Source organism: Etheostoma cragini, chromosome 5 (assembly GCF_013103735.1).
Source record: "Etheostoma cragini isolate CJK2018 chromosome 5, CSU_Ecrag_1.0, whole genome shotgun sequence".
NCBI classification, from domain to species: Eukaryota; Metazoa; Chordata; class Actinopteri; order Perciformes; family Percidae; genus Etheostoma; species Etheostoma cragini.
Window position 1 is genome coordinate 27,895,804 of NC_048411.1, and position 25,175 is coordinate 27,920,978.

Consider the following 25,175-nt stretch of genomic DNA (forward strand, 5'->3'; position numbering starts at 1 on the left):
CCCCAAGGTACTTAAACTCCTTCACTTGGGGTAAGGACTCACCCCCTACCCGAAGAAAGCACTCCATCGGTTTCCTGCGGAGAACCATGGCCTCAGATTTTGAGGTGCTGATCCTCATCCCAGCCGCTTCACACTCGGCTGTGAACCGATCCAGCGAGTGCTGAAGGTCACAGGCTGATGATGCCATCAGGACCACATCATCTGCAAAAAGCAGCGATGCAATCCTGAGCCCACCAAACTGCAACCCCTCCCCGCCCCGACTACGCCTCGATATCCTGTCCATAAATATTATAAACAGGATTGGTGACAAAGCGCCCCTAGCTGCAGCAAATTACACATTATACATTGAAGAAATAGTATAAAGTAGAGCAGCCTGAATTATGAATTCTTTTCAGGAATTCTGTATTTAGGAATATTTAAAGAAACTTGGTCTGCTTGATTTTTCTCGATTCTACTTATGCCATTTAAAAAAAACACGAAGCTTTCACTAATCAACATCTTTAAGTTCACATTAACAGTTTTCCTCACACACTGACCTTAACTCCCAGACCAGCGGGAGTGAGCTGCTGGCTGTTGCGTTCGTTGAGGCCGTCCTCCCCCATCAGGGAGGTGAGATGCTGCAGACAGTCAGCGTGGCCCTGACAGGCCGAGATGTGCAACAGGTTGTTCCCGTCCTCGTCTCTGATCAGTTCCAGGTTGTCTGCTGCCAGGTGAGGCTGCAGGAGGGGAAGGAGAAAGGAAGGGTGGGGGAGGAATAGGAGAAGAAAAAGAAAAGGATAAGGAGAAGAAAAAAAACATATAAAATCCCATGTGGTTTGAAATGTAACAGGTTCAAGTCAAATTTAAGGGTGTTTTCACACATAAAAGTCGGCACCAAGGTCCATGTTTTTGTTACATTGTACACATTTGATCCGGTAAGTTTTGGTTTCACACTGTAGTTATGCAAGCGCACCAAAGATCTAGACCACCTCTTGTTATTGGACCAAAATTTGGTCTTTTGATCCGGGCCGTGGTCCAGGGGAGGTTTCACACCTGTAATTTTGGTTTGGACCAAACTGAAATACCCAAAAGTCCTGACCAAAGGAGGTATGTGTGAAAACGCCTTTTCACACATACCTCACTTTTTAAGACGTTTTTAAGACCATTGTGAACAACACTTAAGACCTACGTATATAACAACATCGGGGGAAAAAAGTCCAGCAACATTGTCTGAAATAATTCCCAGATTTCCACATTGGCATTATTGGACGTCATTATCAGTGTCTAGATTGGCTGCAATGTAACTTGCATTTTGGTCTCATTTGTAGTTGTAGTATAGCAAATTAAATCTGGACTATTAACCGAAGAACTACAACATCCAAGAATAAAAGAAAGAGCATTAGAGGTAGCGTTACATTGACGTGGGAAAATTAAGACCCGAAATTCTGCGTCAGATTCTCTTCTGTTAATCGGAAGCACAATGCCTCCCACTCACCAGCAAAGACATCTGTCCCTCTCTGACGATGTTGATGATGTTCTGGTTCTTCTTGGTCTCCTCGTCCACCTCCGCTCCTGCTCCTCCAACTCCTCCGAACCCCCTTGACCCACTGCTGCCTCCACCCCCTCCTGGACCAGGAGCCCTGGGCTTGGAGGCGTCCTGCCTGCCCACGCTGCCCCCGGGCAGGGGGAACATCATCCCCGGGCTCCCCCCTGGTGGCTCCATGCCTGGCCTCTGGTTCTGAGAGTCTGGGTAGACCCGCGCAGACAGCAGCTTGTCTGGGAGTCATTATTCAAAGAAAGGTATGTAATGACTTATTTTTCTCCAACAAGAAAGGGTAAAACAGAAAAGAAGAAAGGTTGGCACCTGCATCAGAGAAGGAAGAGATGGAGGAGGAGCAGCTGAGGAGTCCGGAGGAGAGCAGCTCCGACTGGTAGCCTCCTCCAGCCGGGGAGCGGTGGAGGTGGTGGAGGTCTGGATCCATTGACTTGGACTTCCTCAGGTCCGACCACTTCAGCGGAGACAGAACACAATACTGCAGAAAACACATAAATACCAACATTAGAGTTTATTCAGTAATTCATTAGAAAAGCTGATATTTCATGCCGTTGAACACATTATTTGTTGAAACAGAAGCCTTAATGGAATACTGTGAATTGTTAATTAGATAAAAGATTGAAGGAGTACTGTGGATAAAATAAATAAAAAATTAAAACTATTAAAGAAATTGTTTAGAAGTACCTGAGTCTGTGAGCTGCTGCCGCCCAGGCTCAGAGGCTCGTTGTGGGCTAAAGCGGAGCTCTTCAGCCCCCCTCCCCGGGTCCTCTCCAGGGTCCCTCCACCGAGGTTGCTCCCTGTCACCGAGCGCTTGTCATGGGGGACCCGAGGCAGCGTGGACATCTGCTGACTGGACTTGATATAAGGCACGTCCAGGATCTCGTCCATGTCCAGATCATAGTGCTCCAGCTCCCCGAACAGAGCCTGGGGGTTGATCCCTCCAACAACACCAACGCTGCCGCCCAGGCCCTTTGCCTTCCCTCCCGGCCCGTCAGAGGAGGTGGAGGCATGAGTCGGTTTGTCAGAGCTGTCATCCTTGCTGGCCTCTCTGGACTCCCCCAGGCCCTGGACTTTACCCTCTGAGTCAGAGTCGGTGGTCTCTGGTTGGTGTTTGAGAGGGGAGACCCTCTTCACGGGCCGGAACTTACTGTGGACCTCAGCAAGCCCCGTGGGTTTGATTCCCCCGCCAGTGTGGGAGGAAACGCTGCGACTCCAGTTGATGGCTGGAGCTGCAGGATGAGGAGAGGAGAGTTTTTTTAAAATATGGTAGTTTGGTTTCACAGAGATTTTATTAGATAGACGTTTAGAGCTTTAGTGTGTAATGTTTTAATATTAATGAACGTCTGTTACATGTAAGCCAATGCCAAATGAGTTACAACAAAGCTAATTAAGACTATCGGCTCCACATAACGCTCTCTGCATTTGTCAGTATTGCTGTGCGATCACAAAGGCTTGTATCATGTGGGCGAGCCAACAGTGCTGTTGCCATTACTTAGAATTCCTCATGGGGGCGACAGAAACCTCAGAAACCACGCACTATAGCTTTAAATGTGCAAAAAAACACCCAACAACATTAAATTGGGTTTTGTTGAGGTCTGGAATTACTTTTAAAACTATTACACTAACAGTACACTCAGTAGATACAAGTCTGCTATACCTTTACAGTTTAAAAAACATTCTAACTAAGATATGCTTCTGTAATAATTAGTTACCAGGTCTCTCCTCGGCCGGGCCGTCACTCCTTCTGGACAACTCTGGGATGCTCTTCAGAGACGTCACAGAATACTGCAGGGTCACAAAGAGCAGTTCAGCAGCTGTGCAACGCAGTTACATTTAGATAGGAGTTATTTGCAGCGTCAGTTAAGCACAGACGAATTGTAACATGACCCTTTTAGGCGGCTGGAGGTTACACCGGGGGTATTAAACACCGACAGGCAAAGTCACAAAGTTCCTATTCAGTGCCTAAAGGATGCCTATTCAATCTCGCTGTCACCTCAAAGAACATGAAGTATTTCCTAATATTTAGTCCGTTCATCAGGGTGGAAAATAAATGAATTTCCATTTCCGACATACAACTGAACATTAGAACATAGACTGTCGACAGTATGCATAATTGGACATTTTTAACTCAAATTTTGCTGCTCTTATTTTCCTCATTGTATATATCTTCTTATTTTTACTTTTTCATGTTGTTTACTTGAATGTTATGTTTGTCTGTGGACCAAATTTGTTATACATGTCTTGTCACCGGGGGATAGAGGGAAACGCAATTTCGATTTCTTTGTATGTTTTGACATGTGAAGAAATTGACAATAATGCAGACTTTGACTTTGACTTTAGAACCTCCAGGGTTGATTGCAGCACCCCCCCAAAAAAACATTGTAGGCACTTCCTTTTACTGTGTCTGTGATTGTTGAGAAACAGTAGTTACAGGTAAGGATACATACATGTTTTGAGTCCCCCTGAACAGTTATTTTGACCTCTGTTGGGAAGTGAGTTGTCTTTCACATTTCTTGAGCAAGAATCTACTATATTCATATTTCTTGAGGAAGGATCTACCTCTATTGGTGGAAACAAATCCCCCCCCCCCCCCCCCCCCCCCCTCCCTCCCCTCAAATCTACGCCTATGGATTATCAAGTGGGTAGGTGTGGTTAGCAGCTGTTCCCACTGACCGCTGAATCATCAGAGAAGTCGATCTCATCCAGGTCCAGGTATTCAGGAGCCTCCATGTTCACACCTCATCATCAGCCCCACCACCAGCTGCAGACAGCAACACACACATCATATTATAACACTGGCATGTACATTACAGAGTAGAGTTGCACAGAGTAACCGATCGATTAGTTGTCAATCTATTTATTAATTAATCGGCAACTCTTTTGATATTCGATTAATCGGTTTGAATAATTTTTTAATAATAATTTAATAGTTCCTTCTCTCTTCTGTGACAGTAAACTGAATATCTTTGAGTTCTGGACACAACAAGACATTTGAGGATGTCATTGTGGACTAAACAACTAAATCGAATAATCTAGATAATAATCAACACAATCGACTCTGAAAATAATTGTTAGTTGCAGCTCTTTTATAGAGGCACTTTTCAAACTGTGGGAACAATTTACATGAAAAAAATACTCTCATGTAAGTTTTTTTTTATACTTCTGTTTTTCTAAGTAATTTGAAGATTCGGACCTTGAAGAGAATGCGTCACCTACTTTGGTAAAGCTATAAGACTCTTTGTTTTTCTGAGTAGCAGTATCATTTCCAGAAATGTGATCAAGAAAAGCACTACATGTTGTGTGATATGATCAGCAGGAATAAAACACAGGAAGTAGCTGCAGGAAACTGAGAACAGTCCTGTTGAAAACCTGTCCTAAAGTTTCTTTTCCTAGCGGAGCTGACAAACTGCTGCTCAGTGAATTAAAAGGAAACTGCAGAAAAGAAAACACAAATTGGACTTGTATTCTAAAAGGAGGACTTACCAACTACTGTAAAAAAAACAAAGGCTGAATGAAATTTTTATTTTATTTTGCTCAGTAATACTGGGGGTTTTAAACTGTCAACAGCACAAACTGCCTGAGCTGTTGTGATCAAAGGCATCAAAGAGCGGGATAATCAGGACTGATCCGAGAGCGGCGTGACTCGCAGAGCTCAAACAAAGATTTAAAGAGACAGTACGCAACATAAACTAACACCAGAGCAAGAATGGACCGCTAAATTTGTACCGACAACTGAGACTAGTGAGCTTCTGTTCACAATAAAACTAAATATAACACAACTGGCACAAAAAATAGTCCCATTTATCAACATTATCTACAATAATTATGCATAGTTGTTGAAGTTGGCATCTGAAGACGTCATGTTGGGTTCTGGGAAATTGTGTTTTATTTGCCTCCGTGCCAGGAAGAGCTGCGGCCGCCAGAATTACGCTTTAGGGTTGAGCATCACATTCTTTACACAATAGTTCACGAACGCCTTGCAGTTATTTCTTCAAATCCAGCAAAAACGTTCCCTTGGAATCAACACACGTTTTGGGCCAATTGTTCATGAATTCATGCGCTAATTATGAGAACATTTATTTCACACAAATCTTTAATAGGATAAAATTATGAAGTGATGACATTTCTAGCCCAAAGGTCAATTTCGCTGGGACATCATACTGTTCTGGCCATTATTCATCACCATAACTCAGGAACTGAATTAGTGGCACTAAACTTAAAACTGTGGTGATTTTAGAGAGAGATCTGTGCTGCCGGGTTGAAGCATCCACGTCTTGCCAAAAGATACACTTAATACCTTTTCTACATAAGAGTCTGGACTGAACCCCAGGAAGTGTGCCGGGTCGTGAAGCAAATTGAACAGAGGGGCCAAAGACTGGAATTGCATCTCTGGTCACGTATATTCTGGTTCCTCCAAACTCTCGTATTTGTACAGCAAGTTTGCCCACTCTCCATTCACAAGTGTTAACTTCCTTGAAGGCGAGTACTCTTTTGAAATTTAAAATTATTGGATCTGACTAGAGCCACTCTGGATCTGCCATAACTAATCGTTATTGTTTGGTCGTGATGACGACTTAGCGTCACTAGCGTTCGCCTTAGCTAACTCTTTCACCACTAACGGAGCAGCTGGAAAATCAAACTTTTTCTGGATATTGTGCAGCTTTGCCACAACGGATGGAATGGCTTTGCTAGCATTTTTCATTACAGAACTACAACTCAAAATAGCGCATGACCTCAATGTCATTGTTCTCAGACACTCCCTCTGTTTGCTGATTGGACCGGTTAAGATTTGACTGGAAGTAGCCGGCAAAGGTCTCTAGTGCACCTGCTCTATGGGCCGAATAATGCGGGAGCTGTGCTGATCACCTGGCTCGTTTTTGGCTCCATGTCGGCTTCGTCCGCCACTTAGCAACTCCTATAAGAATGAACGCGGCTCCGCCTTCAACGCTGTATCCAGTTCTTTCTATACATTCATGCTCTGGATGTAACTTGGATGTGAGTGGTTGGTGGAGGCATACAACTGTGAGGTGGTTATCCTAGTTTTCACAGTTTTCTGATAAAATAATCCACAGATTAATCTATGGCAGTTTTGAGAGGATTACAAGAACTGGCTTTAAGTGCAGCCCCAGCTGACTGCAGTCAGGCCTCTCATGTCATCAAGTGGTGTACCTACAACAAGATCCAGATGTGTTCAGGGTGCTTTTAGTTACTTTGGACCTTTTCTTTGGAAAGAAATGCATGTTGACCTGAGATCTATCCCTACAGTAACCAATGACAAAATAACAGCAATACTGCTGCAATTTTGCATTAACTCAGTCATTTTTCAGACTGTGTTGTAAGGTGTTTCTGTTATTTACACCATTCGCCGTACATTGAATACATTATAAAGAACATTCTTTTTGTTTAAAAAAAAGCAAAAGTCCATTCGCAGTCAAGGGATGTTCAGAAAGCAGCGAACTGTGGAGCTTTTCATGTAAGAGTGGAGTTTTCAGACTGTGTGGGAGCGACCACAGAACTAAACTGGTCAGAATAAGACCTCTGATTGCAGCTTTGAGAAACAGGCGGGCCGAACATCCTTGATAACAACTGTGTAGGTCTGGAAGCCGACATCAAAAATAAGAATGTATAAAAAAAAAAAAAACAGAGGTTGTCAGCTTTCCTGTGTTTATGTGAACAGCTGACAATTCTGAATCCTTCCAGGCAGCGAGACACGAAAACAGTCAGAGAGATGAAACGTTGTTTTGGAGCAAAGACAAGAAACAGGGATGGGAGTTTTCAGGAGGAGTCTGAAAGGGATTAGGTTACTCTTTCTTCAAAGTAAAATAAGATGTATGTTCCCTTACATTTCTCTCAGAGGTCAGATGAAAAAGAGCAGAGTGAATCCAGCTTCCAACAACTCCTGGTCTGAAACATATTGTCTCTTCTACAAGTAGTGAAAAGGAATTATTACAGCACTTAACGTTGGAGCTACAGTATTTTCTTGACCAACAACCCAACCGGATTAGTAATGGGTACTGAAACCCGGGTCTAATATGGCACAGTTGCCAAAGTGACTGGTATCTACCGGATAGAATAGCGACAAGGATTTCGGGTCCTCCTTTCGGTGCCACTGCGCCATTCTCTGGTGCTCAGAAATGGACGTTAGGGACAGAAACATCGCTGCATGTCACACTAGTTAACGCTAACCTTACACTTGGCAGCAGGTAACGTTAGCCTACCGTTAGCGTACTGTTAGCTAGAGTATTTGTTCAGGCTACTGATTGTTTTGAAAGTATTGTTTTAGCACTGCTATCAAAAAAACAAAAAAAACATACCCAAACCTACTCTGGATGCCGTGACAGTATGCAGTCTTTTCTATAGTGGCGTTGCCAGGCCTGAGACCTGTCCTGACTCCACTGTCTGGATGGACTGATGACTAGCTTATTGGCTAACGAGATAAATGTATGTATCATACAAGTCCTAGACAATAGAGGTTTACAATTTTGGAAAATGTATATCGATATCATTGCAAATGCAATGAATCGCTTAGCCCTACTAGACACATAGAAGTTAAACTGATATCGATCTTCTTTACTGATTTAGGGTAAATTCTAAAGACACACCTATATTCCTAAATTTACTTTCCTTTAAAAAGGGACACTTCATCCAAATTACAGCACGTTTCTTCCCTTGCCTCTCATGGTGTCGCCACATCGAGTAATTTGGGTTTTATCAGTCCAGGTTTTACGATTTCTGTCTCCGATTTCTGTCTCCGCCTAATGTCGGTGAAGGTGAATAGAATTTGCTTTACAACAATAAAACATGACGAAAAATAAAATGTAAAAGCAACATCTCTTTCTAAAACCAGTGCACGTTCTTATTGATAATCCATTAACCTTTCTGTCAACATTTTCCATCAGGACTTCTTCTTAAGTAGGATGGATTTCTTTCAGTGAAAATCATTTTACAGCAAAAACTGTGGGTTATAAAGAGTAACAGGGAAACGTTATATGGTTTCTGTTGTTGAATTGTTTGTAGTTTTTCAAAGTTTTTAGCAACAAATGTTCCATTCACCTCAACTGCACTGAAGAGAAGACAAATATCTAAAAACCTGGATAAATAACACCAAAACTATCTGCATGATTACACAGAAGTCCCTCACCACACCCTGAATACCAACACTACCTAAAGTGCTTTAAGTTCTCTAAATGAACCTATCTTAGTCAGTTATCTTAGTCTTAGAATCTTACTCTGGAACAAGTTACCTCATGATATTGGCACAGTTACAGATGTAGATCTTTTGAGGTCCAAACTCAAAACATATCTGTTTAGTCAGGCTTTTAATAAGTAGCAGTGATGGGACAATTTCATTCTTTTGTTTCTTTGTAACCTTTTCTGATTTTACTGTTTTCTATGTTCACTCTTTCTATTGTATGATGTGATTTTACTCATTCTGTTAAGCACTTTGGATACTTGCTGGTTGCTGTAAAGTGCTAATTAAAAGAATTATAAAACAATTTAAACACAATTTTAAAACAAAAGTCTAAATGAGATGGACTTAAACCTAGAAGACAAGCATAGAGTTAACCAGAATATTATTAGAAAAGACACTAACAATATGATTGGGGTGCCTCACAACAAGTTATCTGTTTTAGAAATGTGATGTAAATTGTGTGTCACACTGAAGAAACAGGGTAATCAGTAACAAGGCATGTTTTTAGACGTACAGTATGAGCACAGTTACAGAAAATAACCACTTAACTCAAGCAGCGCAAAACGAATACACAAAGGAAAACCTCTCTGAATAGAACTTTCTCTAGGTGTTAAACATCTATCATCACCGTGTCTCTAATTCAGATGACATGGAGCGCTGATTACAGGCATTAAGACCTGCAGTCTGGACGGTGGCCAGTTCAAATCGCGTTAGTGTTGCTCTCTCAGCGCTGAGGGATCACTCGCGTATTACACTGTCAGCTGAAGGGCTGCACAGTATACCGTTTGTTTATACCTGGCGCAATACGCATATCACGTACAACTGCAAAGTATTGCGATTGATACCCAGAGATTTTTTTTTGTTAGTTGCAAGAAAATATCAGTAGAAAACTGCCCTTTAAAACTGAGCTGTCATTCTTTTTTTACTGGAGGCTTTTATGTAACCCTTGTGTGGTCTTCCCATCAATTATCATCTTTTGCTTTTTCCAATGTTTTAGCAGTTTTTCTACGCTTTTTTTTAATTCATAGCCTCATTTTTATTTTACATTACATTACACATTATATTTTTACAATATACAAAACCAATTTCTCGTTTTTTTCCCAGCGCTTTTTGTCTCTTTTTTTTTGTCATTTCTTCCAAGGTTTTGGTCACTTTTTTTAAAATGCTATGAAATTCAATAACACAAACTAAATTCAGTGAAAGTAATCATTCATTTCACCTGAAGAACATTGTGTGGCATCCATGTTATCTTTAGGCAATTTGGTTGAAAGAAAGCCACATTCCTGATATTAAAAATAAAAATAAAAAACGGGTCAAACTGGCCCTGAGGACAACACAAGGGTTAATTCAATGTTTAGTTTGTTCAGTAAAAGAATGTTTGAAATTATTTTGTTTAATTTGTTTTAAAAAGGTCCCATGCCATGAAATATTCAATCGGGTATATATCAGTGGAGAACAAAGTATCTTATCCTTTAGCTACACAAGTAAAAGTAGTAAACTGTTAAATACGCTGTTACAATGGTACAAGTACAAATCCTGCATTAAAAATGTTACTTTCACTAAAGTTTTATCAACGTATTTCAAAGTAAAAGAACTTAAAGTAGGAAAAAAACAGCCCCGTGACTTTGATTTAAACGATTATCAAAGTATTTTTCAATTCATTTTCTGTCAACCGTCATGTATAAAAGGTTTACAACAAAACATCATATTTTGAACTTTTTATATATTTTGTGTGCAAAAAATCTTCATCTGTAAAGTAAATAAACCTGTCAGATGAATTCAGGAGTTGAAATAGAATGCCACATAAAAAGAAAAGACTTGAGTAAAGTACTTTGACTCTGTTATATAGAGCAGTTGGTGTACTGTAGTTACATATTTGCCATATCATAATATAAATCAATGTCAAAAAACAATTTTTGGTTTGAAATGATGATATTGAATCCTACTAGATCACCTAGCTCTATTTGTAATTTATGTTTTATGACCAGGATGCAGGGAACATTACATTTCGAGAAATCAAATAACATTTGAGACCAACACGTGTGTGATTATTGCTTCATTTCCCAGTAATTAAAAATATGATTTATTAGTTACTAGATAAGAATGAGCATCAGAAAGGCTTAAAGTGGTTAATAAAAAATTAAAACGTGTTTTGCAAACGAAAACAGTGAAAGTGGAGTGAGTTTAGGTGGTTTGTCCTCTCTTTAGTCTTAACAGCTATTTTAATCCTTTGATACCTGCTCATGAAGCAGCAGGAGGCTAATTAGCTTAAGCTAGCTGGCTAATCAGCATCCAGAGAAGCTAATGTGGAAGCTAGCTGCCTAGCCGGGCAGGCACTAGGAAAAATAGGTCAGAACAGGCAGCGCAGGTAAAAACCAGCTCGCCATGGAAACAGAGCTGTGTTCTCCCGGTTAACAGACAGTTTAATGATACGGTACCTTCTGGAAGTCAGGCAGCCGAGGAGAAAGCGCTAGCTTGAAGGGGTGATACAGCTAGCCGAGCCGCTAGCAGGACTGATTCTTGGATCCAGCTGTTTTTCTTCCCCCTTCTGTCGCCTCGCTGTCTTGAAAAGCACAAAGACTTTGACATATGGGAAACACAGAGAGGAGGAAATGAGAGGAGGGCTCACTCTGAGCACGTTTCTGAGTCCCATGTTAGTCAGAAAGAAGAGAGATAACAACACTATTACTGTCAGTGCAAATAGGCGTTATATATTGGTTTCTGTTTTGCAGTATGTGTGTATGTAATATATTTTACTTTAAGTAGGCTAGTATAAAAATATTTTGTGACAATGTAAAAGTCATGAATTTAAACTATATTTCTTTATTTTCCTGTGTGAACCCTGTATAAGAGTCAACCTTTCAGTGGGGGTCATTGTGACCTCTTTGTTTTTGGAAACATATTTTCCAGCTGATCCAAGAGACTTTTTGAAGGCTTTATTTCGCTTAGGCAAACACATTTACTTTGTCAATATCAACAAAAAATCTGGAACTACTTGTTTTTTCAGTGGACACAAAGGGGATAAAATGCTTTAATCTAGGAAGTAACTCTGTCAGACAAATGTAGTGTTTGTGTTATGTAGCCTGTGTCCATGTTGAAACAGGCTTCAATATTATTAATTTTTAAAGTAGGGTATGTTAATGAGCTTATTTTGATAAGATAAGTGAAAAAATGAATTGATATTTATTGCTGTTCTGTTCTGTTCTGTTGAAGGTAAAGCAGCAGTGTCAGTGCGACAGATTTCACATTTTTTGTTTCCTGCTGAGTCATCGTTTTAATAGACGATCTTTGCAGAGAACAGCCGCTCAGACGGAGGAAGTGGAGCCATGGGTTACATCGGTCCGTTATCCTTAGAATATAACACCACAATACAACTTCGCTTCTGATGAGGATTTATTTTCTCATTAAGACATGCATGTATTCTGAAATGAATAGAAATCTAATTTTAATGTTCTATTTTATCTGAATTATTATTTATAATTATCTTTTTTTAACCACTTCTATTGTGTTTTAGGGTGTTAACATCTGGCCAGGACAATCAAAATAATGACTTATATAAAACAAACCACCTTGATTTGTCTGTAATTCACATTCTTTAAATGCTTAATATATTAAAATCAAGCGTGTTTGCTTTTGTACCTTCTTGTTGAGCCTTTTGGAGAACTCTAAGTGTATTTAATTGCATAAAACTGTTATTTGATTCCTAAATATAGTTGCAATGTGTGTGATTCTTTATTGACTTGACTGCATTCATATCTTAACATAAGTTTGAGTGTCAGGAGGCTCCATTCATCCTCCAAAATCAGACATTTGACGTCATGCATGTAGTTGCATAAGTTGTAGTCTGTCAGAAAGGGAAAAACACAGAAGCTATAAATGTCCTCTGTGTTTCCATAATAACAGCCTGTGGACCTCCGCTGTGGGCCAGTGGAACTCGGTGTAGACCCCTCAGGGCCATCTGGTGGCACACTCAGAAACTGTTCAACAGCCTCAATGAAAGGAGAAGTGACTAGAAGTGTTAGAATAATATAAAAAAAATGTATTTATTTTTACATCATTTTGGCACACTATCATCACATCACCTTGACCTGCTTGATGCTAATCGTGGTAAGAGAAAGCTTTAAAAAGTATAATAGAGAAAATAACAACGCTCAAATGTGTAAATCCACTCGAGAAGAAAACAATCCCCGCTGTCAGTGTCTGTGCATCGTCATATTTTATCAACATTTGGCTGATGTGTCTCAACCAAAGGACTTACTAACAACATGAACAGATTTATTATATTCAAGACAATCCAACATACCACACGTATTACCTTCATTTACATGAATTTACTCACAATATGTAGTTTTTTTTAATGCTTTGAAGTTTTAACTTAAACACTTAGATAACATCATTTTGCACACATCCAATCTGATCCATGAGAGTCCTGAACAAAAACTATAAGGTGTCATACACTAACTGCCCATAGCTGGACAACGTAAATGTTGTAAATGGCGTCCTGCTTCTTCTTTGAGTTTCCTGCGGTTTTTCTAAAGGTCCATGTCCTCCTCTTGGTCTTCCTGACACATAAATGCTTGATCCTGTTGTAAAGTCACTTCCATTTTTTCTGTATCTATTATGTCTTGTTCCATGTAAACTTCCTCTTCAGACTTTATCTCAGCGCCATTGTGTTCTTTTGGCTTTTTTAACCTCTTCTGTGTCGGCTCACTGTCTCCTTGATGACGTCTCTTCTTCTTGCCTGTCTGTTTTTGACTCACATTGAGCTCCTTCTCTTGTTTAAGTTGTCGTTTTCCTCTTGTCCTGCCCTTTCTGTAACGTCTTCCTTTTTGGTGTTTTTCTACCTCTGTTGAAATCAGAGGTACGTTTTCATTTTTTATAGATGTAACGTCCCTCTCTCCTTCTGCCCTGTCCACATCTGGTTTGGTCTGGTTTTGTTGTGTTTCATTTTTATGTTCACTTTGAGCTCCGTCCTTGTCTTTGTCCTCGTCCTCTGTTCTGATCACATTATTCTCTTCCTCTCTTGCTGCCATCAGCGGTGCATTTTCTCCTTCTCGCTCATTCAGAATCTGGAAACCCGTGTTATCACATTTAGATGTGAGCTTCTTCCCTTCCTCTGTGTGTTCATCTCCGTCCTCGGGGCTCCTCCTCTTGCATTCTGTGTGAATAGAGAATCAGGAGAAACGGATGACGTTTTTATGTGTTAAAATGTCCTTATATAAGATTAAGATATACTTTATTGATCCTACAAGGGGAAATATTATTTTCAGTCTGTTGTTAGTCTGGTGTTTATTCATTTTTAGTATTTATAACGCCATCAAACTGAATTACTGAGTACAAATTACAAATGTACTTCAATATTTCCATTTTATACTTCTACTACATCTCAGATGTAATTATTGTACTTTCTACTCTACTACATTTGTCTGACAGCTTTAGATAATATTCAGTTGACAGTTTTCCATCCCCTTCCTGTCCAGTGAAAACCACGTATCTCCAGATGTGTTGAATGTCTGTGATGAACTGAAGGATGAAGTGTTTCTTTATGAGTTGAGAAAATTCTCCTACTTCCTAAGCTGCAAGATGAGTACTCTTCCACTTTTTAAGTATATTTTGATAATAAAATTAAAATACTTTAAGTCAAGTTAGTTTTTAAATGCAGGACTTTTACCTGTGGTGGAGTATTTTCACAGTGTGTAAAGTACTTTTACTAAAGTAAAGGATCTTAAAATTTCTTCCAGCACGGATTTTACATCAAAATAATGCATATTAAATTTAAAGTCAAATCATTCAAAACCAGATCACCAAAAAGCTGAACAACAGCAAAACATTAAGAAATGAGTAAAATCAGTTTGTTACTTACTGAATTTCTTTTGCCTCCATTTCCACACAACAAAGACAACCCCAGCTGTTGACATCAGAAGGACACAACCGATAACCGAGCCAGCAATGACACCTGGACTACCAGCAGTACTGGGAGTACTGGCAGAACTGGGGACCATGAACAACTCATCTGAAATGGTAAAAGACAGAACATATAAGAGGAGAAATTAACACACACACACACACCACTTTTCTCCTGTGTGTTGCAGTAAATTAGGTTTCTAATTGTAATTGATGTCAATAATTGTGTTTCCTTTTAAATCCTAATTATCCTGATTTATCTATCAAATTATTTTTCCCAATTCAGAACGTTTTGGCACCTTACGAGTGTTTTTTGATGGTGTTGTTTCTCTTCCGTTTTTTTAGTTTTTCTTGTTTTTCCATACCGTGTTGTTTATCCAAAAACGGCAGCTGCACAATGCTTAACGTCCCACTGCTGGAATCCTCTACTGTGAAATTCAGACACACTTTACATCATTTTGCTGTCAGCATTTAAACCGTGTTTAATCCAGCTGTTAGCTAACGGTAGGCCAACGTTAACCTGCTGTCAAGTGAAGTGTTAACTAGCGTCACAGGCAGTGATGCTTCTGTTGCCTTTAAAGTCTGTTTCAGAGTTTCCGAGAGCAGCGCCAGCATTTGGCACCAAAATGAAGCACAAATATCTACGTTAACATTTGGTCCGGTAGATACCAGCGATATGCACCGGTGCCGTGTTAGCACCGGGTTTTGGTACCCAACCCTACCCCTCAATGATCTCTCGAGTATAAATAAAGGTTAAAAATTCCCCAAAGAAAAGAGAAAGCTCCCGAAAATCCAACACTTGTGTGCAGGGAATTTTCCTTTTCTTTATTTTTTAAAACAGAACATATAAAATCTGAACCAAAGTGTCGCTCTAAATGATCACATCCTGAACATACAGAAACATATTGAACTTTATTAAACATGTATCAAAGATATAGTAACCCTTGTGTTGTTTCCCGTCAAAATTGAAAATCAAGAATTTTGACTTTTTCTTATGTTTTTGTCCATTTTTTCAACACCTTTGATGCTTTTTTTTCAATGTTTGTCCCTTTATTGACGTTTTCAACACTCTACGTAACACTAACTTATTAACTTTACTTTTACAGTTATTTTGGGAATTTGTGGTCAATAAACCTAATTTATAGGAAATTATACCCAATATTTGAGTTAAAAAAACAGATATTAGGAATTATTTAGACTAAAATGAAGGAATGTAAGTTGATGGATATTCACAGACTGGAATGTGTCAACTTTTACTCAATGCTATTTCAAAACCACTTCAGCTTGTTTTTCAAACGCTATAAAACTGAATAAGACACCCCAAAATTACCCATCAAAATCCCCCCAAAAAGCGTTGTGTGGCATCTATCAGGATATTTTGGTTAATTAAAGAACATTGATATAGGAAAATGGGTCAATTTGACCCGAGGACAACAACAGGGTTAAACTATATTAACCTGGGACGTAGAGGTGTGTCTCTCTGGTCTGGTTGATGTTCTGCTGCTGGACTCTACACGTGAAGTTGCCGTGTCTCTTCTCCACAGCCACTCTGCTGCTGACAGTGTAGAGTCCATCAGGACCTCGGAGAGTCTCCGTGGCTCCGGCAGAGAGGAGGTTCCCATCACCGTCCAGCCACAGCACCTCAGGCTCTGGGTACCAGCCTTCAGACTCACACTGGAGAACCCCTGCACTGAGGTTTTTACTGCTCTGGATTACAGGTGGGGAGACGGCGCCTAAAGATGAGAGGCTTTAGATGAGACATGCTAATGGTAGCAGGCCTGGCTAACTATCGTTCTAACCCAGCACTTTACTCAAGAATGTATTTGGGATTAATCTTTTGGTTGTAAATCACTTTTATGAGACCCCAAATGATGTAATAACACAGGAACACTGGCCATTATGTAAAATAATTCACAATAAGATAAATATGTAATAATTGTTACAGTCCTGGGACACGTTCAATCTTAAAAGGGTTTGTGGTTGAACAACATGTTTCCTCCCACTTACCTACAACAAGCTGAACAGTAGCGGATTTTTCTAGTACTGGTATGAAGCATCTGTATGTTCCCACATCAGATATTTTCACCTTGGAGAGTTTCAAGGACACGTTTCCATGTTTCAGTTCCTCAGTGAACAGAGATGTTCGGCCTCTGTAGGACAGATGTTTGAAACTGTCCAGTTCCCCGCCATCACGCCACACCAGAACAAACCTGGGGTCCAGGTCAGGTCTCGCCCACTCCATGGTGACGTCAAAGGCATTCATGGCAGGTACCAGGTAACACGGCAGAATGACGTCCTCACCAATGAAGGCCACTATTGGCTGAGATGGACCAATCACCTCAGACTGACCTGAAAACAAACAGGTTTCTGATCATTTCTGCAGCATAGAGACAAGTGTGCATGCATTTTTATGACATTCTTCAGCACATGTTATGATTAAATGATTATGTGAGCAACTGTATGTGTTGGTCACGTTTTGGTCTTTTGTTGAGTGTTGTCTGATGTATGGTTTATTTTTGGTATGTGGTGAGTAGAAATGTCATTTACATACAGTAAGTTCATGTATTGTAATACCTTTGATGTATGTTTTTGTTGTTCTCCAGGTATATTGTGAGTTTGAATGTTATGGATGGATGTATTCCAATTTATCTAATATTGTTATGAAATAATAGACCCCGGGGGGAGTAGCTTCTGTTTAAGACAGGCAGAAGCTAATGAGGAGCTTAAAAAACAAACAGGTTAGCATAAATAGACTGTAAGTGGTGTGTGGAATTTACCTCTACATGAGTGTATTAGGGTGAGGAAGACAACAGGGTGAAAAACCAGGACAGTGAATGCACCACCCTGGGACGGTCTGTCAAGCATCTTGGAGCTCTAAAGAAAAAATACAAATGAAACTGTAAGAAAAGTGATTTAAAAAAATGTATGAAAATATTTCATGCACTTAACTCCAAAGTCCAAAAACATACAAAACACTGTTTTTATCTGTTATCTTCATTGTGTTTTTTAAAGTGTCATAACATGGAAATTCAAAAGTAAAATATGAGACCCTTAAATGTGTACTCACACTCAAGTACTTAAGTACAGTACTTGAGTGAATGTAATGTGGTCTTTGGGACCCCAAACAAGTATAGTCAATTTAAACGAGTTGAAATATCAATAGAGATATTTCTACTCTTTCTTCACACAATCTCAGCAAAGCGTCTGAAATACAAAAATGAACGTGCAGATACAGAAAAAGACACAGATCGGGTAGTTTGTCACTTTTAACTTCGGATTTATGACATTAATAACTAAACATCGTCAGTGTGTGGCGTTTTAACCGGTCGTTAATACATTGAACCTTTTTATGAAAGGCGCATGAATGAAGCTAATCATGGAGCGTGATCATTGTGTGAGCTGATCTTATAACACGAAAGCAATCATTTAAAACATAAAGCGATCATTGATTTGGTGTTAGAGCTTATAGTTTCACTTTCACTTGTAACAAAAGGAGCGATAACGTGAATAAAAAGAGGCTATTCATTTTAAACTCAAAGCAACCTACATGCTCTAAAGAGCCTGGGTATAGGTGCAATATAGCCTAGAGTAATTCAATTCATTATACGTTCTGTATAATTTCCTGCAAATTGGGATTTTGATAAAACTCTATGGGGGGGGGGGCTACCTTCTTTTCTTTCTAGGCTACAATATAAAAAAAAAAAAAGTTGAATATCATAAACGAGATTAAGTCCAATCCTAAACACATGAACACATCATACATATTTATTAAAACGCTTGCATACCTGTTGTGTGTTTCTGGAAATCTCCCCAAGGAGACAGGGCCAAAGTCCAAAAAATAGAGGAGGGTTATTGCTGCTTCCGGTCACCTGGAATAAAAAGCGTGTTCTCGTTCCGGCGGCCGTAGTGCTCACTGTACAGCGTTATGTATGTCTTCAATACCATCATTTTAGATTTTCATTTAAAGCCCATTTTAGTCATTTTATCTTAGGCTGTTGTGTGATAAAAGGTATTTTAAGGGAGTTCAGATTAATGCAATTCTGGCTAAGAACATACAATGTGTATCAAAATAATTAGTGCAGTTGAAAAGGCTGCCTGTGAAAACCCAGCCCAATGCTCCCATACAGCTGATGGAGACAGACAGCGCACTCAGCACCTTATCTGTGCCAATCACTTCTTCCTGAATTTGTCTAATTGTTTCATCATTATGAAAGTAACCGTTTGATTACACAAAGTGGTAACTAAACATGAACCCAAACAGCAGAGAAGACGTTCACATACTGCATGACATAGAATAGCCTACATCAGACAGCCTAAATCACACATGATACATATCCTTTGTGCATTCATAACAGCATTGTTGCTTCAGGACTAACTCTGTGCTACCAACAGCAAAAGAAAATCAAAGAATGAAAACTTCCAGCCAAACAAGTTGTAATGACAAGTGGCCAGCAAGGCGCCAAATCTTAGACATTATCAAGTCCACGGCAGTGACAGGATCAAAGAAAACTATAGACTACATCACTCACAGATAACTTATCTTCTACAACAATTTACACACTGTTGTTATTACACACAGGCCAGAATTACACCCACATGCTCAGTACCTTCACATGCGCTAATGAAGAGATGTCAGAGTTGGCTGCACATGGAAAGGCAGTGCCCAGGAGGTGAACTGACACCTCTCCAGCCACCAGTCCACCACCATACTTTGGTCCGTATGTGGACTTGAACCAGCTCCTCATTAGCTTCTGTCTGTCTTAAACAGAAGCTACTCTTCCTATTATTTAATACGAATAGAAGATAAGTTGAAATACATCTATCCGTAACATTCATACTCACAATATATTCCCAACCCAACTCCCTACTGCCAACCCTGAGCTGCCACCAATGGGGTTGGAAACCAACCTCTTCTATTGTCAGATGCCTATCAGTGACGTTGTTTTCTGTTTTGTGATATTCACATAAAGTAAAAAAGTCTGCTGTTAGGTGAAATTTAACAAGATAGAGACCAGCTTATTTCAATGCTCCAGAGTTTAATTCAAAGTTCATCAAAGATTAGTTTGTGCTAAAAGCATTCTTTTCACAACATTTTCAGTCTTCTCTTATTGAAGGCCAAAGAGAAAGTAGGAAGGTTTGGTTACAGCCAAACAGAAAATTAAAGCTGTGATTACACATGAGACTGATGATGCAGAGAAATCCACACTGTCACACGCCCAGAAGATGTTTGTGTGTGTGGTTGGCTCAATTGATCTCTGTGTCAGCTCAGGAGATTCTTTTTTTAGTTTTTTGGGGCTTTTCCCTTTATCGTAGTTTCAGCGGATAGACGTGAAAGGGGGAGAGAGATGGGGGATGACACGCAGCAAAGGGCCGCAGGTTGGATTCCGCTGCAGGACTCAGCCAACATGGGGCGAACGCTCTTACTGGGTGAGCTTTTCAGCTCGGGAGATTCTTATCGGTTGGTGGCACAGACAGATGGATGTGCATGGTAACACTCTGTATCATCCCAGCATGCCTGCACTGTGAACACAAGAAACACAGGAGTCATTTAGAGCTTTAAAATCTCAACAGAGGGAATATCAGTGACACCAAAGGCCACAATCTCTTCACAAAACAGAGGAGGAAGCTTCACACGAGTTGCAGACAGTTACAAAAAAATATTTAGATTTTGCGAAACGGAGCAATGTGGGGTGTTTATCACCCATTCATTATGCATCACGTCAGAGTTTAACTCTAACATTGTTATTTATGACTTTTGTCATTTAACTCCATACAGACCTCCTGGTAAGTCAATTGTTGTATTTTACCTCCTTGATTCATTTGGATACATCCCTGGTTGCCACGTTGATTGTTGGGTTCCCCCGCACACCAGAATGTAAAGGAGAAAGGTCTGCCGTCACTCCAGAACCAAACATTGTTCTGTAGAAAAGATGTAGAAGTTAAAACGTGACATCCTATCCCTTATCAGACTTTTTTTTATGATGTATTACCTTCTGGGAGTCAGAGCCTCCAATCCAGGCTAATGGATTAGCCTGAGTATGTTCTGTGATCATCCTCTGAATGAACTGATACTCCTCGACACTGTGCACCGATGCAAGGTTTCCTTTTAAGGACTGGCAGTTTTTCTACAGGGGAGAGAGACACACAGATGTGAAGCTGCATTTAATGTGGTCTCCTCCACTAGCAGGAGGATGGAGGTTTGGCTCAAATATTGTGCAGTGAATATTTGTAGATGAGGTGATGGTAGTTTTTCAGGGTTTAACGTCACTGTTGTACCGTGGTCTCTGGTACTGTGGCAGCTTTAATTAGGAGGTCTTGTCTTTGATTGCATGTGTTACTTTTCACCAACACTGTGCACTTCTGTAGCACCACAAGCAGTTGAATATGTCAATCGATCTGCAAATTATCTTAACGTACAGTATACTACAGTTTTTACCTACATAACGCTGATATCATGTTGTTTTTCCTCTGACAATTCACAACAACTTAACAAAAACATGAACAACAAATGAGAGAACACTGCTGAACTCAATTTAACATTCATTTAGCGCAGTTATTGTCTACGTTGTCTGTTTAGTGGGTGCCGTAGGCTATAACTTTCAGCAGTTTTGAAAATATTTTTCAAAACATTTCTTTGTTATCCACTACAGGTCTTCACATTTACACCTGCTTACTGTCCCACAACCACAAGTCTGATAAATGATTTACATGTTGAGAGTAAGAGAGGGTGCTCGGGACACAGCTAATTTAGCTGGTTAAAAGATTTATACACTCAGTACGTTTACATGCACTTATATTCCACTGTTATTCCGTACATGACAATATTTGGAATTTGATTCAGGTCACATGATCCAATAATATAAGTTCACGTTACTTCTAATATTTAAGCTCCAACAACCTTCTACTTTTGCAAGTGTTGCAACTGATTGGCTCATATTTTCTGAGTACTGTTCACTTATTCAGGTTAACAGTGCACTTGTTCAGACGATGAATCCCTTGGGACTTTTCCAAAGCTCCACCCAGGGGTGCAAGTTTGTGTCCATGAATAAAATTGAACAAATTATTGGATAAATTGTAATGATAAGTGGTTTATCATTTATGTTCCCACAACTTTGGTGATCTCTGATTTCTCATCTAGCGCCATAATCAGGTCATTGACATTTTAACGTGTCAAATATCTGCAGAACTAAAGACAGTCATGTTCTGTTTTGTTCGGTGCCAATTAGCAAATGTTAGCATCCTATAAGCTTTAAACAAAGAGTAAACAAACATTATACAGTGTTAGCACTTTCAATGTTGTCTAATACAAGGTCTTAGCATGACAGTGGACTAAAAGTCTTGTTTGTCTGTTAGTTGGTAAGATGTATCAAATACTACTTAATCTATTGTAAAGGAAATTTGGTGGACAGGTTATTCAATACCAGCAGAATAAACAGTACTTTCTGATTACCTCAGCATCAGCCCAATCCAGTTCTCTAGGAACGTAGAGGAAACAGCGACCATTGTTCTGACTCCAAGAAGGAGGACAAGAAGGGACTCCTGCATCGTTGGGAGCGTCTACAAAGACAGAGAAATGTAACATCTGATTTTACTGAGTTATTAATAATACGTTTGTCAGCACTTCATCTACACGTTTCTATACCTGCACTGTTCGTTACAAAGATAACTGGTGGAAAACGTGACAGCTTATAGACTTGTAGAATAAGATTTGACTACTTGTAGAACAAAAATCAGAACTTCATCAGAAAATATTCACACACCTACAGTTTTTAAATGTAAAGTTCCAAAAAACATACACAAAAGGATGATTGATATATTGATATGAACGCAAATACAATTACAGCTGAAAACTTCTTATGCAACATTTACTCTTCTTTATTTTTAACTGGAGTAAGTTTTCTAGTACGACCTCAACTCGGTCACTGCAACATGTGCTCTCTGCATCACAATTTGGCAAACCTGCGCACCTTGACTTTTGCCACACTTTTTAGGATAAATGTGGTGCGAAAAAAAACTTATAGCTGTAGACATAGATCTATAGTGGACTTAACATTAGGCTGTGGAGCTCTGGGGGAAGCAGGTTTGCTATCATCCAATCCGGCAATGTTTTGATTGAATTTTCATTAGTTAATCTTTAACAAGTGAAGGAATCTAAAGATTTCTTTCTAAGGCTTTTCTGTCCTCTTTTTTAAGTCCTCCCTCCATATCTAAAGGCTATTTCATGTTTCTTTAGAGCTAGATGCAAGCCAGTTAATGTATTTATTGATCAAATTTAGTTCTTCTAAGGATAAGAGAGTTATTAAAAAGAGAAGTTATTAGAATCTACTATACTTATTCCATACTTTGCCCATATTTAGAATCCTGCAACCATCTTGACTGGGTTGAATGGTGACAGAGAGTCCTTTATGTTCACATTTGTTTTTACCTTACACCATACATTAACTATATAGAACTATAGGGTAAGTAGTTTCTGTTCTTAAGTACTTTCTGAAACACTGCCTTCAGCACCTTGGTGTCGGCTCTAAGGAAGCGGGCGGTAAGCTCCTGTTCCTACAACCGCAGCAAGGCAAAGTCCTGCATTCAGCTGATATGTGTGACTATCTATTTAAAAATATATTTAAACATAGCCAGAAGTTCCGAAACGGAACATTTTGCATTGTATTTACTCCACTTCTCTTATTCAGATAAAGATAATCACTGATTCTCACCCTCAGCTGTAGCCAGAGCCATCATGGCACAAACGAGTAGAGACACGGTCAGCATCTTAGTGGCAGGGATAATACAGATAATTCTTCTTTCTCTGATTCAGCCTGCGGTCTTACTGTGTGGAGATACACGTCCTTTCCTCAGTGAACGTCATCACATCCGTTTGGATATGGTCAATAAATCAAAGGGCACAACATCCCACACTGTTGTGTTTTTAAAATGTTAACACTTTATCCCTGTGTTGTCCTTGGGTCAAATTGACACTTTTTAAAGTGTTTAACATCAGAAATATTACATTTCTTTCAACCAAATTGATGTTGTTTTTTAAACAACCTGGGACAGTCCAATACATGTTACCTCAACCTAATTGCATGTTAAAGAGTCATTTCATTATGAAGAGTTTCTTCAACCTGACAACCTATTTTCCATTGCTTTTGAGTCTCACCTTTGGGAACAATAATCTGTGAAATTGGTCCAGTATTAAGCAATACTGCTGCAGTCAGAAGCAGCGAAACAAGCTATAGTACAATGTTACATTAATGGTTAATTGTTTACCTTCAATTTACTTCCACAAAAACTGCTCGTTTTGCCACGTACTCAGATTATCATTCTGAGTCCGTGGCATCAGAAAACACTTTGCTATCTTCTTATAGCCTTCTCCTGTTTTGTGAACGTCAACTATTTTTAGTTTCAGTTTTCTAGACAACTGCTTAGAAGGAGCCATGGTGCTGATTGTTGGGGCAAGGTCAGATGAGTCTGGGCATTAAAAACCTTAAGATTGACATCACCTGGTCTTCCAGACGATGATTGAGAACAATCTATGACGCTGTCAGGTCTCAGCTTTCCAAAGGGGACTGTACAAGGTATTAACTCTGCAGGGTGCCCAAACTTTTGACGCCATTTTTTTGTTTTCTGTTATTTTGAAAGTGTAAATGATGGAAACATAATCTAACTTGTTGTGACACATTTTACAAATGTCTAATCTTTCATTTGATGCCTTTTGGAGATTTTTACATCTTTTCTTGGCTTCTTTATGCACATTAACACAAACTTTTACCTGGGGTGGCCAAACTTTCGAACCCCACTGAATATTGACTAGGTTGAAATAAAACTTTTAATTCATTAATTTACATGTGAAAATATCCTGGCTCCATATACGCTTCAAGTATTAGTTTGGCAGTGTTCTTTTGGTTAAAAAACACAAATTTTACTATAACAAAAATGTCTATCTCTGTAGGGATCCTTTCCACAATGATTTCAGGCATGAAGGTAAACATGTTCTATCCTCCTGTTTATTTCTGTTGTCCTTGCCACATGTACCTCCAGGCCATTGGTGCAAACATTGCATCAGCAGCAGTTATGAGTACTTTGTGATTCAGAGGGGGACAGTGAATCGAGGTGACTAATGCATCCATCTGCACTGCAAAAAGTGAGACCAATTTTTATTTTGATTAAAATACTTTAAATAAATTAACTACATTTGAAAAAAAAATGTGGTAGAAAATAGTAAAAGTAACAAAATGTAAGATTTAGTAAATTTTTGAGTAAAAATAATTTAAATTTACTAATCATCTGGTACTTATCAATTTAGATGTATTCACTATACATACACCCTGTATATCAACAAATAAACGAAGAACATAATGATGAATGAATGTGGAAGAATAAAGAATACATGAAATAATGTTTAAACGTAATTTTAGAGCTCGGTATATAAATTCAATTCAATTCAATTTTATTTATATAGATAGCCTTTATTATTTTAGACTCATGGTCCATAAAAATACAAAAGCAACAACAAAGAAACATACAGATACACAAGACAGACACCAATCAAAT

At 39.2% G+C, this 25,175-nt stretch overlaps 3 protein-coding genes and 1 long non-coding RNA gene across 5 annotated transcripts in view; 1 reads left to right on the forward strand and 3 right to left on the reverse strand.

Moving 5' to 3' along the window:
- Positions 1–8,617, forward strand: part of LOC117944435 — a 10,059-nt gene extending 1,442 nt beyond the window's left edge. Inside the window, exons 2-3 of the long non-coding RNA XR_004656576.1 lie at positions 3,012–3,015; positions 8,606–8,617. This is a non-coding gene — a long non-coding RNA (uncharacterized LOC117944435). The remainder of the gene's footprint in view (positions 1–3,011; positions 3,016–8,605) is intronic.
- The window catches only part of sncaip (synuclein, alpha interacting protein), a 20,122-nt gene extending 8,787 nt beyond the window's left edge, over positions 1–11,335 (reverse strand). The window contains exons 1-7 of one of the 2 annotated variants that reach the window (XM_034871165.1): positions 11,165–11,335; positions 4,208–4,295; positions 3,247–3,319; positions 2,219–2,763; positions 1,844–1,988; positions 1,475–1,755; positions 537–716 (exon numbers count right to left, since the gene is read on the reverse strand). In XM_034871165.1, the coding sequence (XP_034727056.1) occupies positions 537–716; positions 1,475–1,755; positions 1,844–1,988; positions 2,219–2,763; positions 3,247–3,319; positions 4,208–4,264 (1,281 nt within the window). In that variant the 5' untranslated portion in view covers positions 4,265–4,295; positions 11,165–11,335. Of the gene's footprint in view, positions 1–536; positions 717–1,474; positions 1,756–1,843; positions 2,013–2,218; positions 2,764–3,246; positions 3,320–4,207; positions 4,296–11,164 lie in introns of both variants that reach the window. The other variant, XM_034871164.1, reaches the window with a different exon arrangement.
- Positions 11,336–13,173: 1,838 nt separating this feature from the next.
- LOC117944410 (butyrophilin subfamily 3 member A2-like) lies at positions 13,174–18,489 on the reverse strand. Its single transcript, XM_034871197.1, has 6 exons — positions 18,416–18,489; positions 17,408–17,504; positions 16,638–16,979; positions 16,088–16,363; positions 14,590–14,739; positions 13,174–13,884 (listed from the first exon to the last, which is right to left on the reverse strand). Exons 2-6 carry the CDS (start codon positions 17,493–17,495, stop codon positions 13,259–13,261), a joined length of 1,482 nt encoding a protein of 493 aa, XP_034727088.1. The 5' UTR covers positions 17,496–17,504; positions 18,416–18,489; the 3' UTR covers positions 13,174–13,258.
- Positions 18,490–20,357: 1,868 nt separating this feature from the next.
- LOC117944429 (ladderlectin-like) lies at positions 20,358–23,469 on the reverse strand. Its single transcript, XM_034871231.1, has 5 exons — positions 23,329–23,469; positions 22,344–22,366; positions 22,081–22,187; positions 20,621–20,755; positions 20,358–20,549 (listed from the first exon to the last, which is right to left on the reverse strand). Exons 1-5 carry the CDS (start codon positions 23,391–23,393, stop codon positions 20,373–20,375), a joined length of 507 nt encoding a protein of 168 aa, XP_034727122.1. The 5' UTR covers positions 23,394–23,469; the 3' UTR covers positions 20,358–20,372.
- Positions 23,470–25,175: the final 1,706 nt, after the last annotated feature.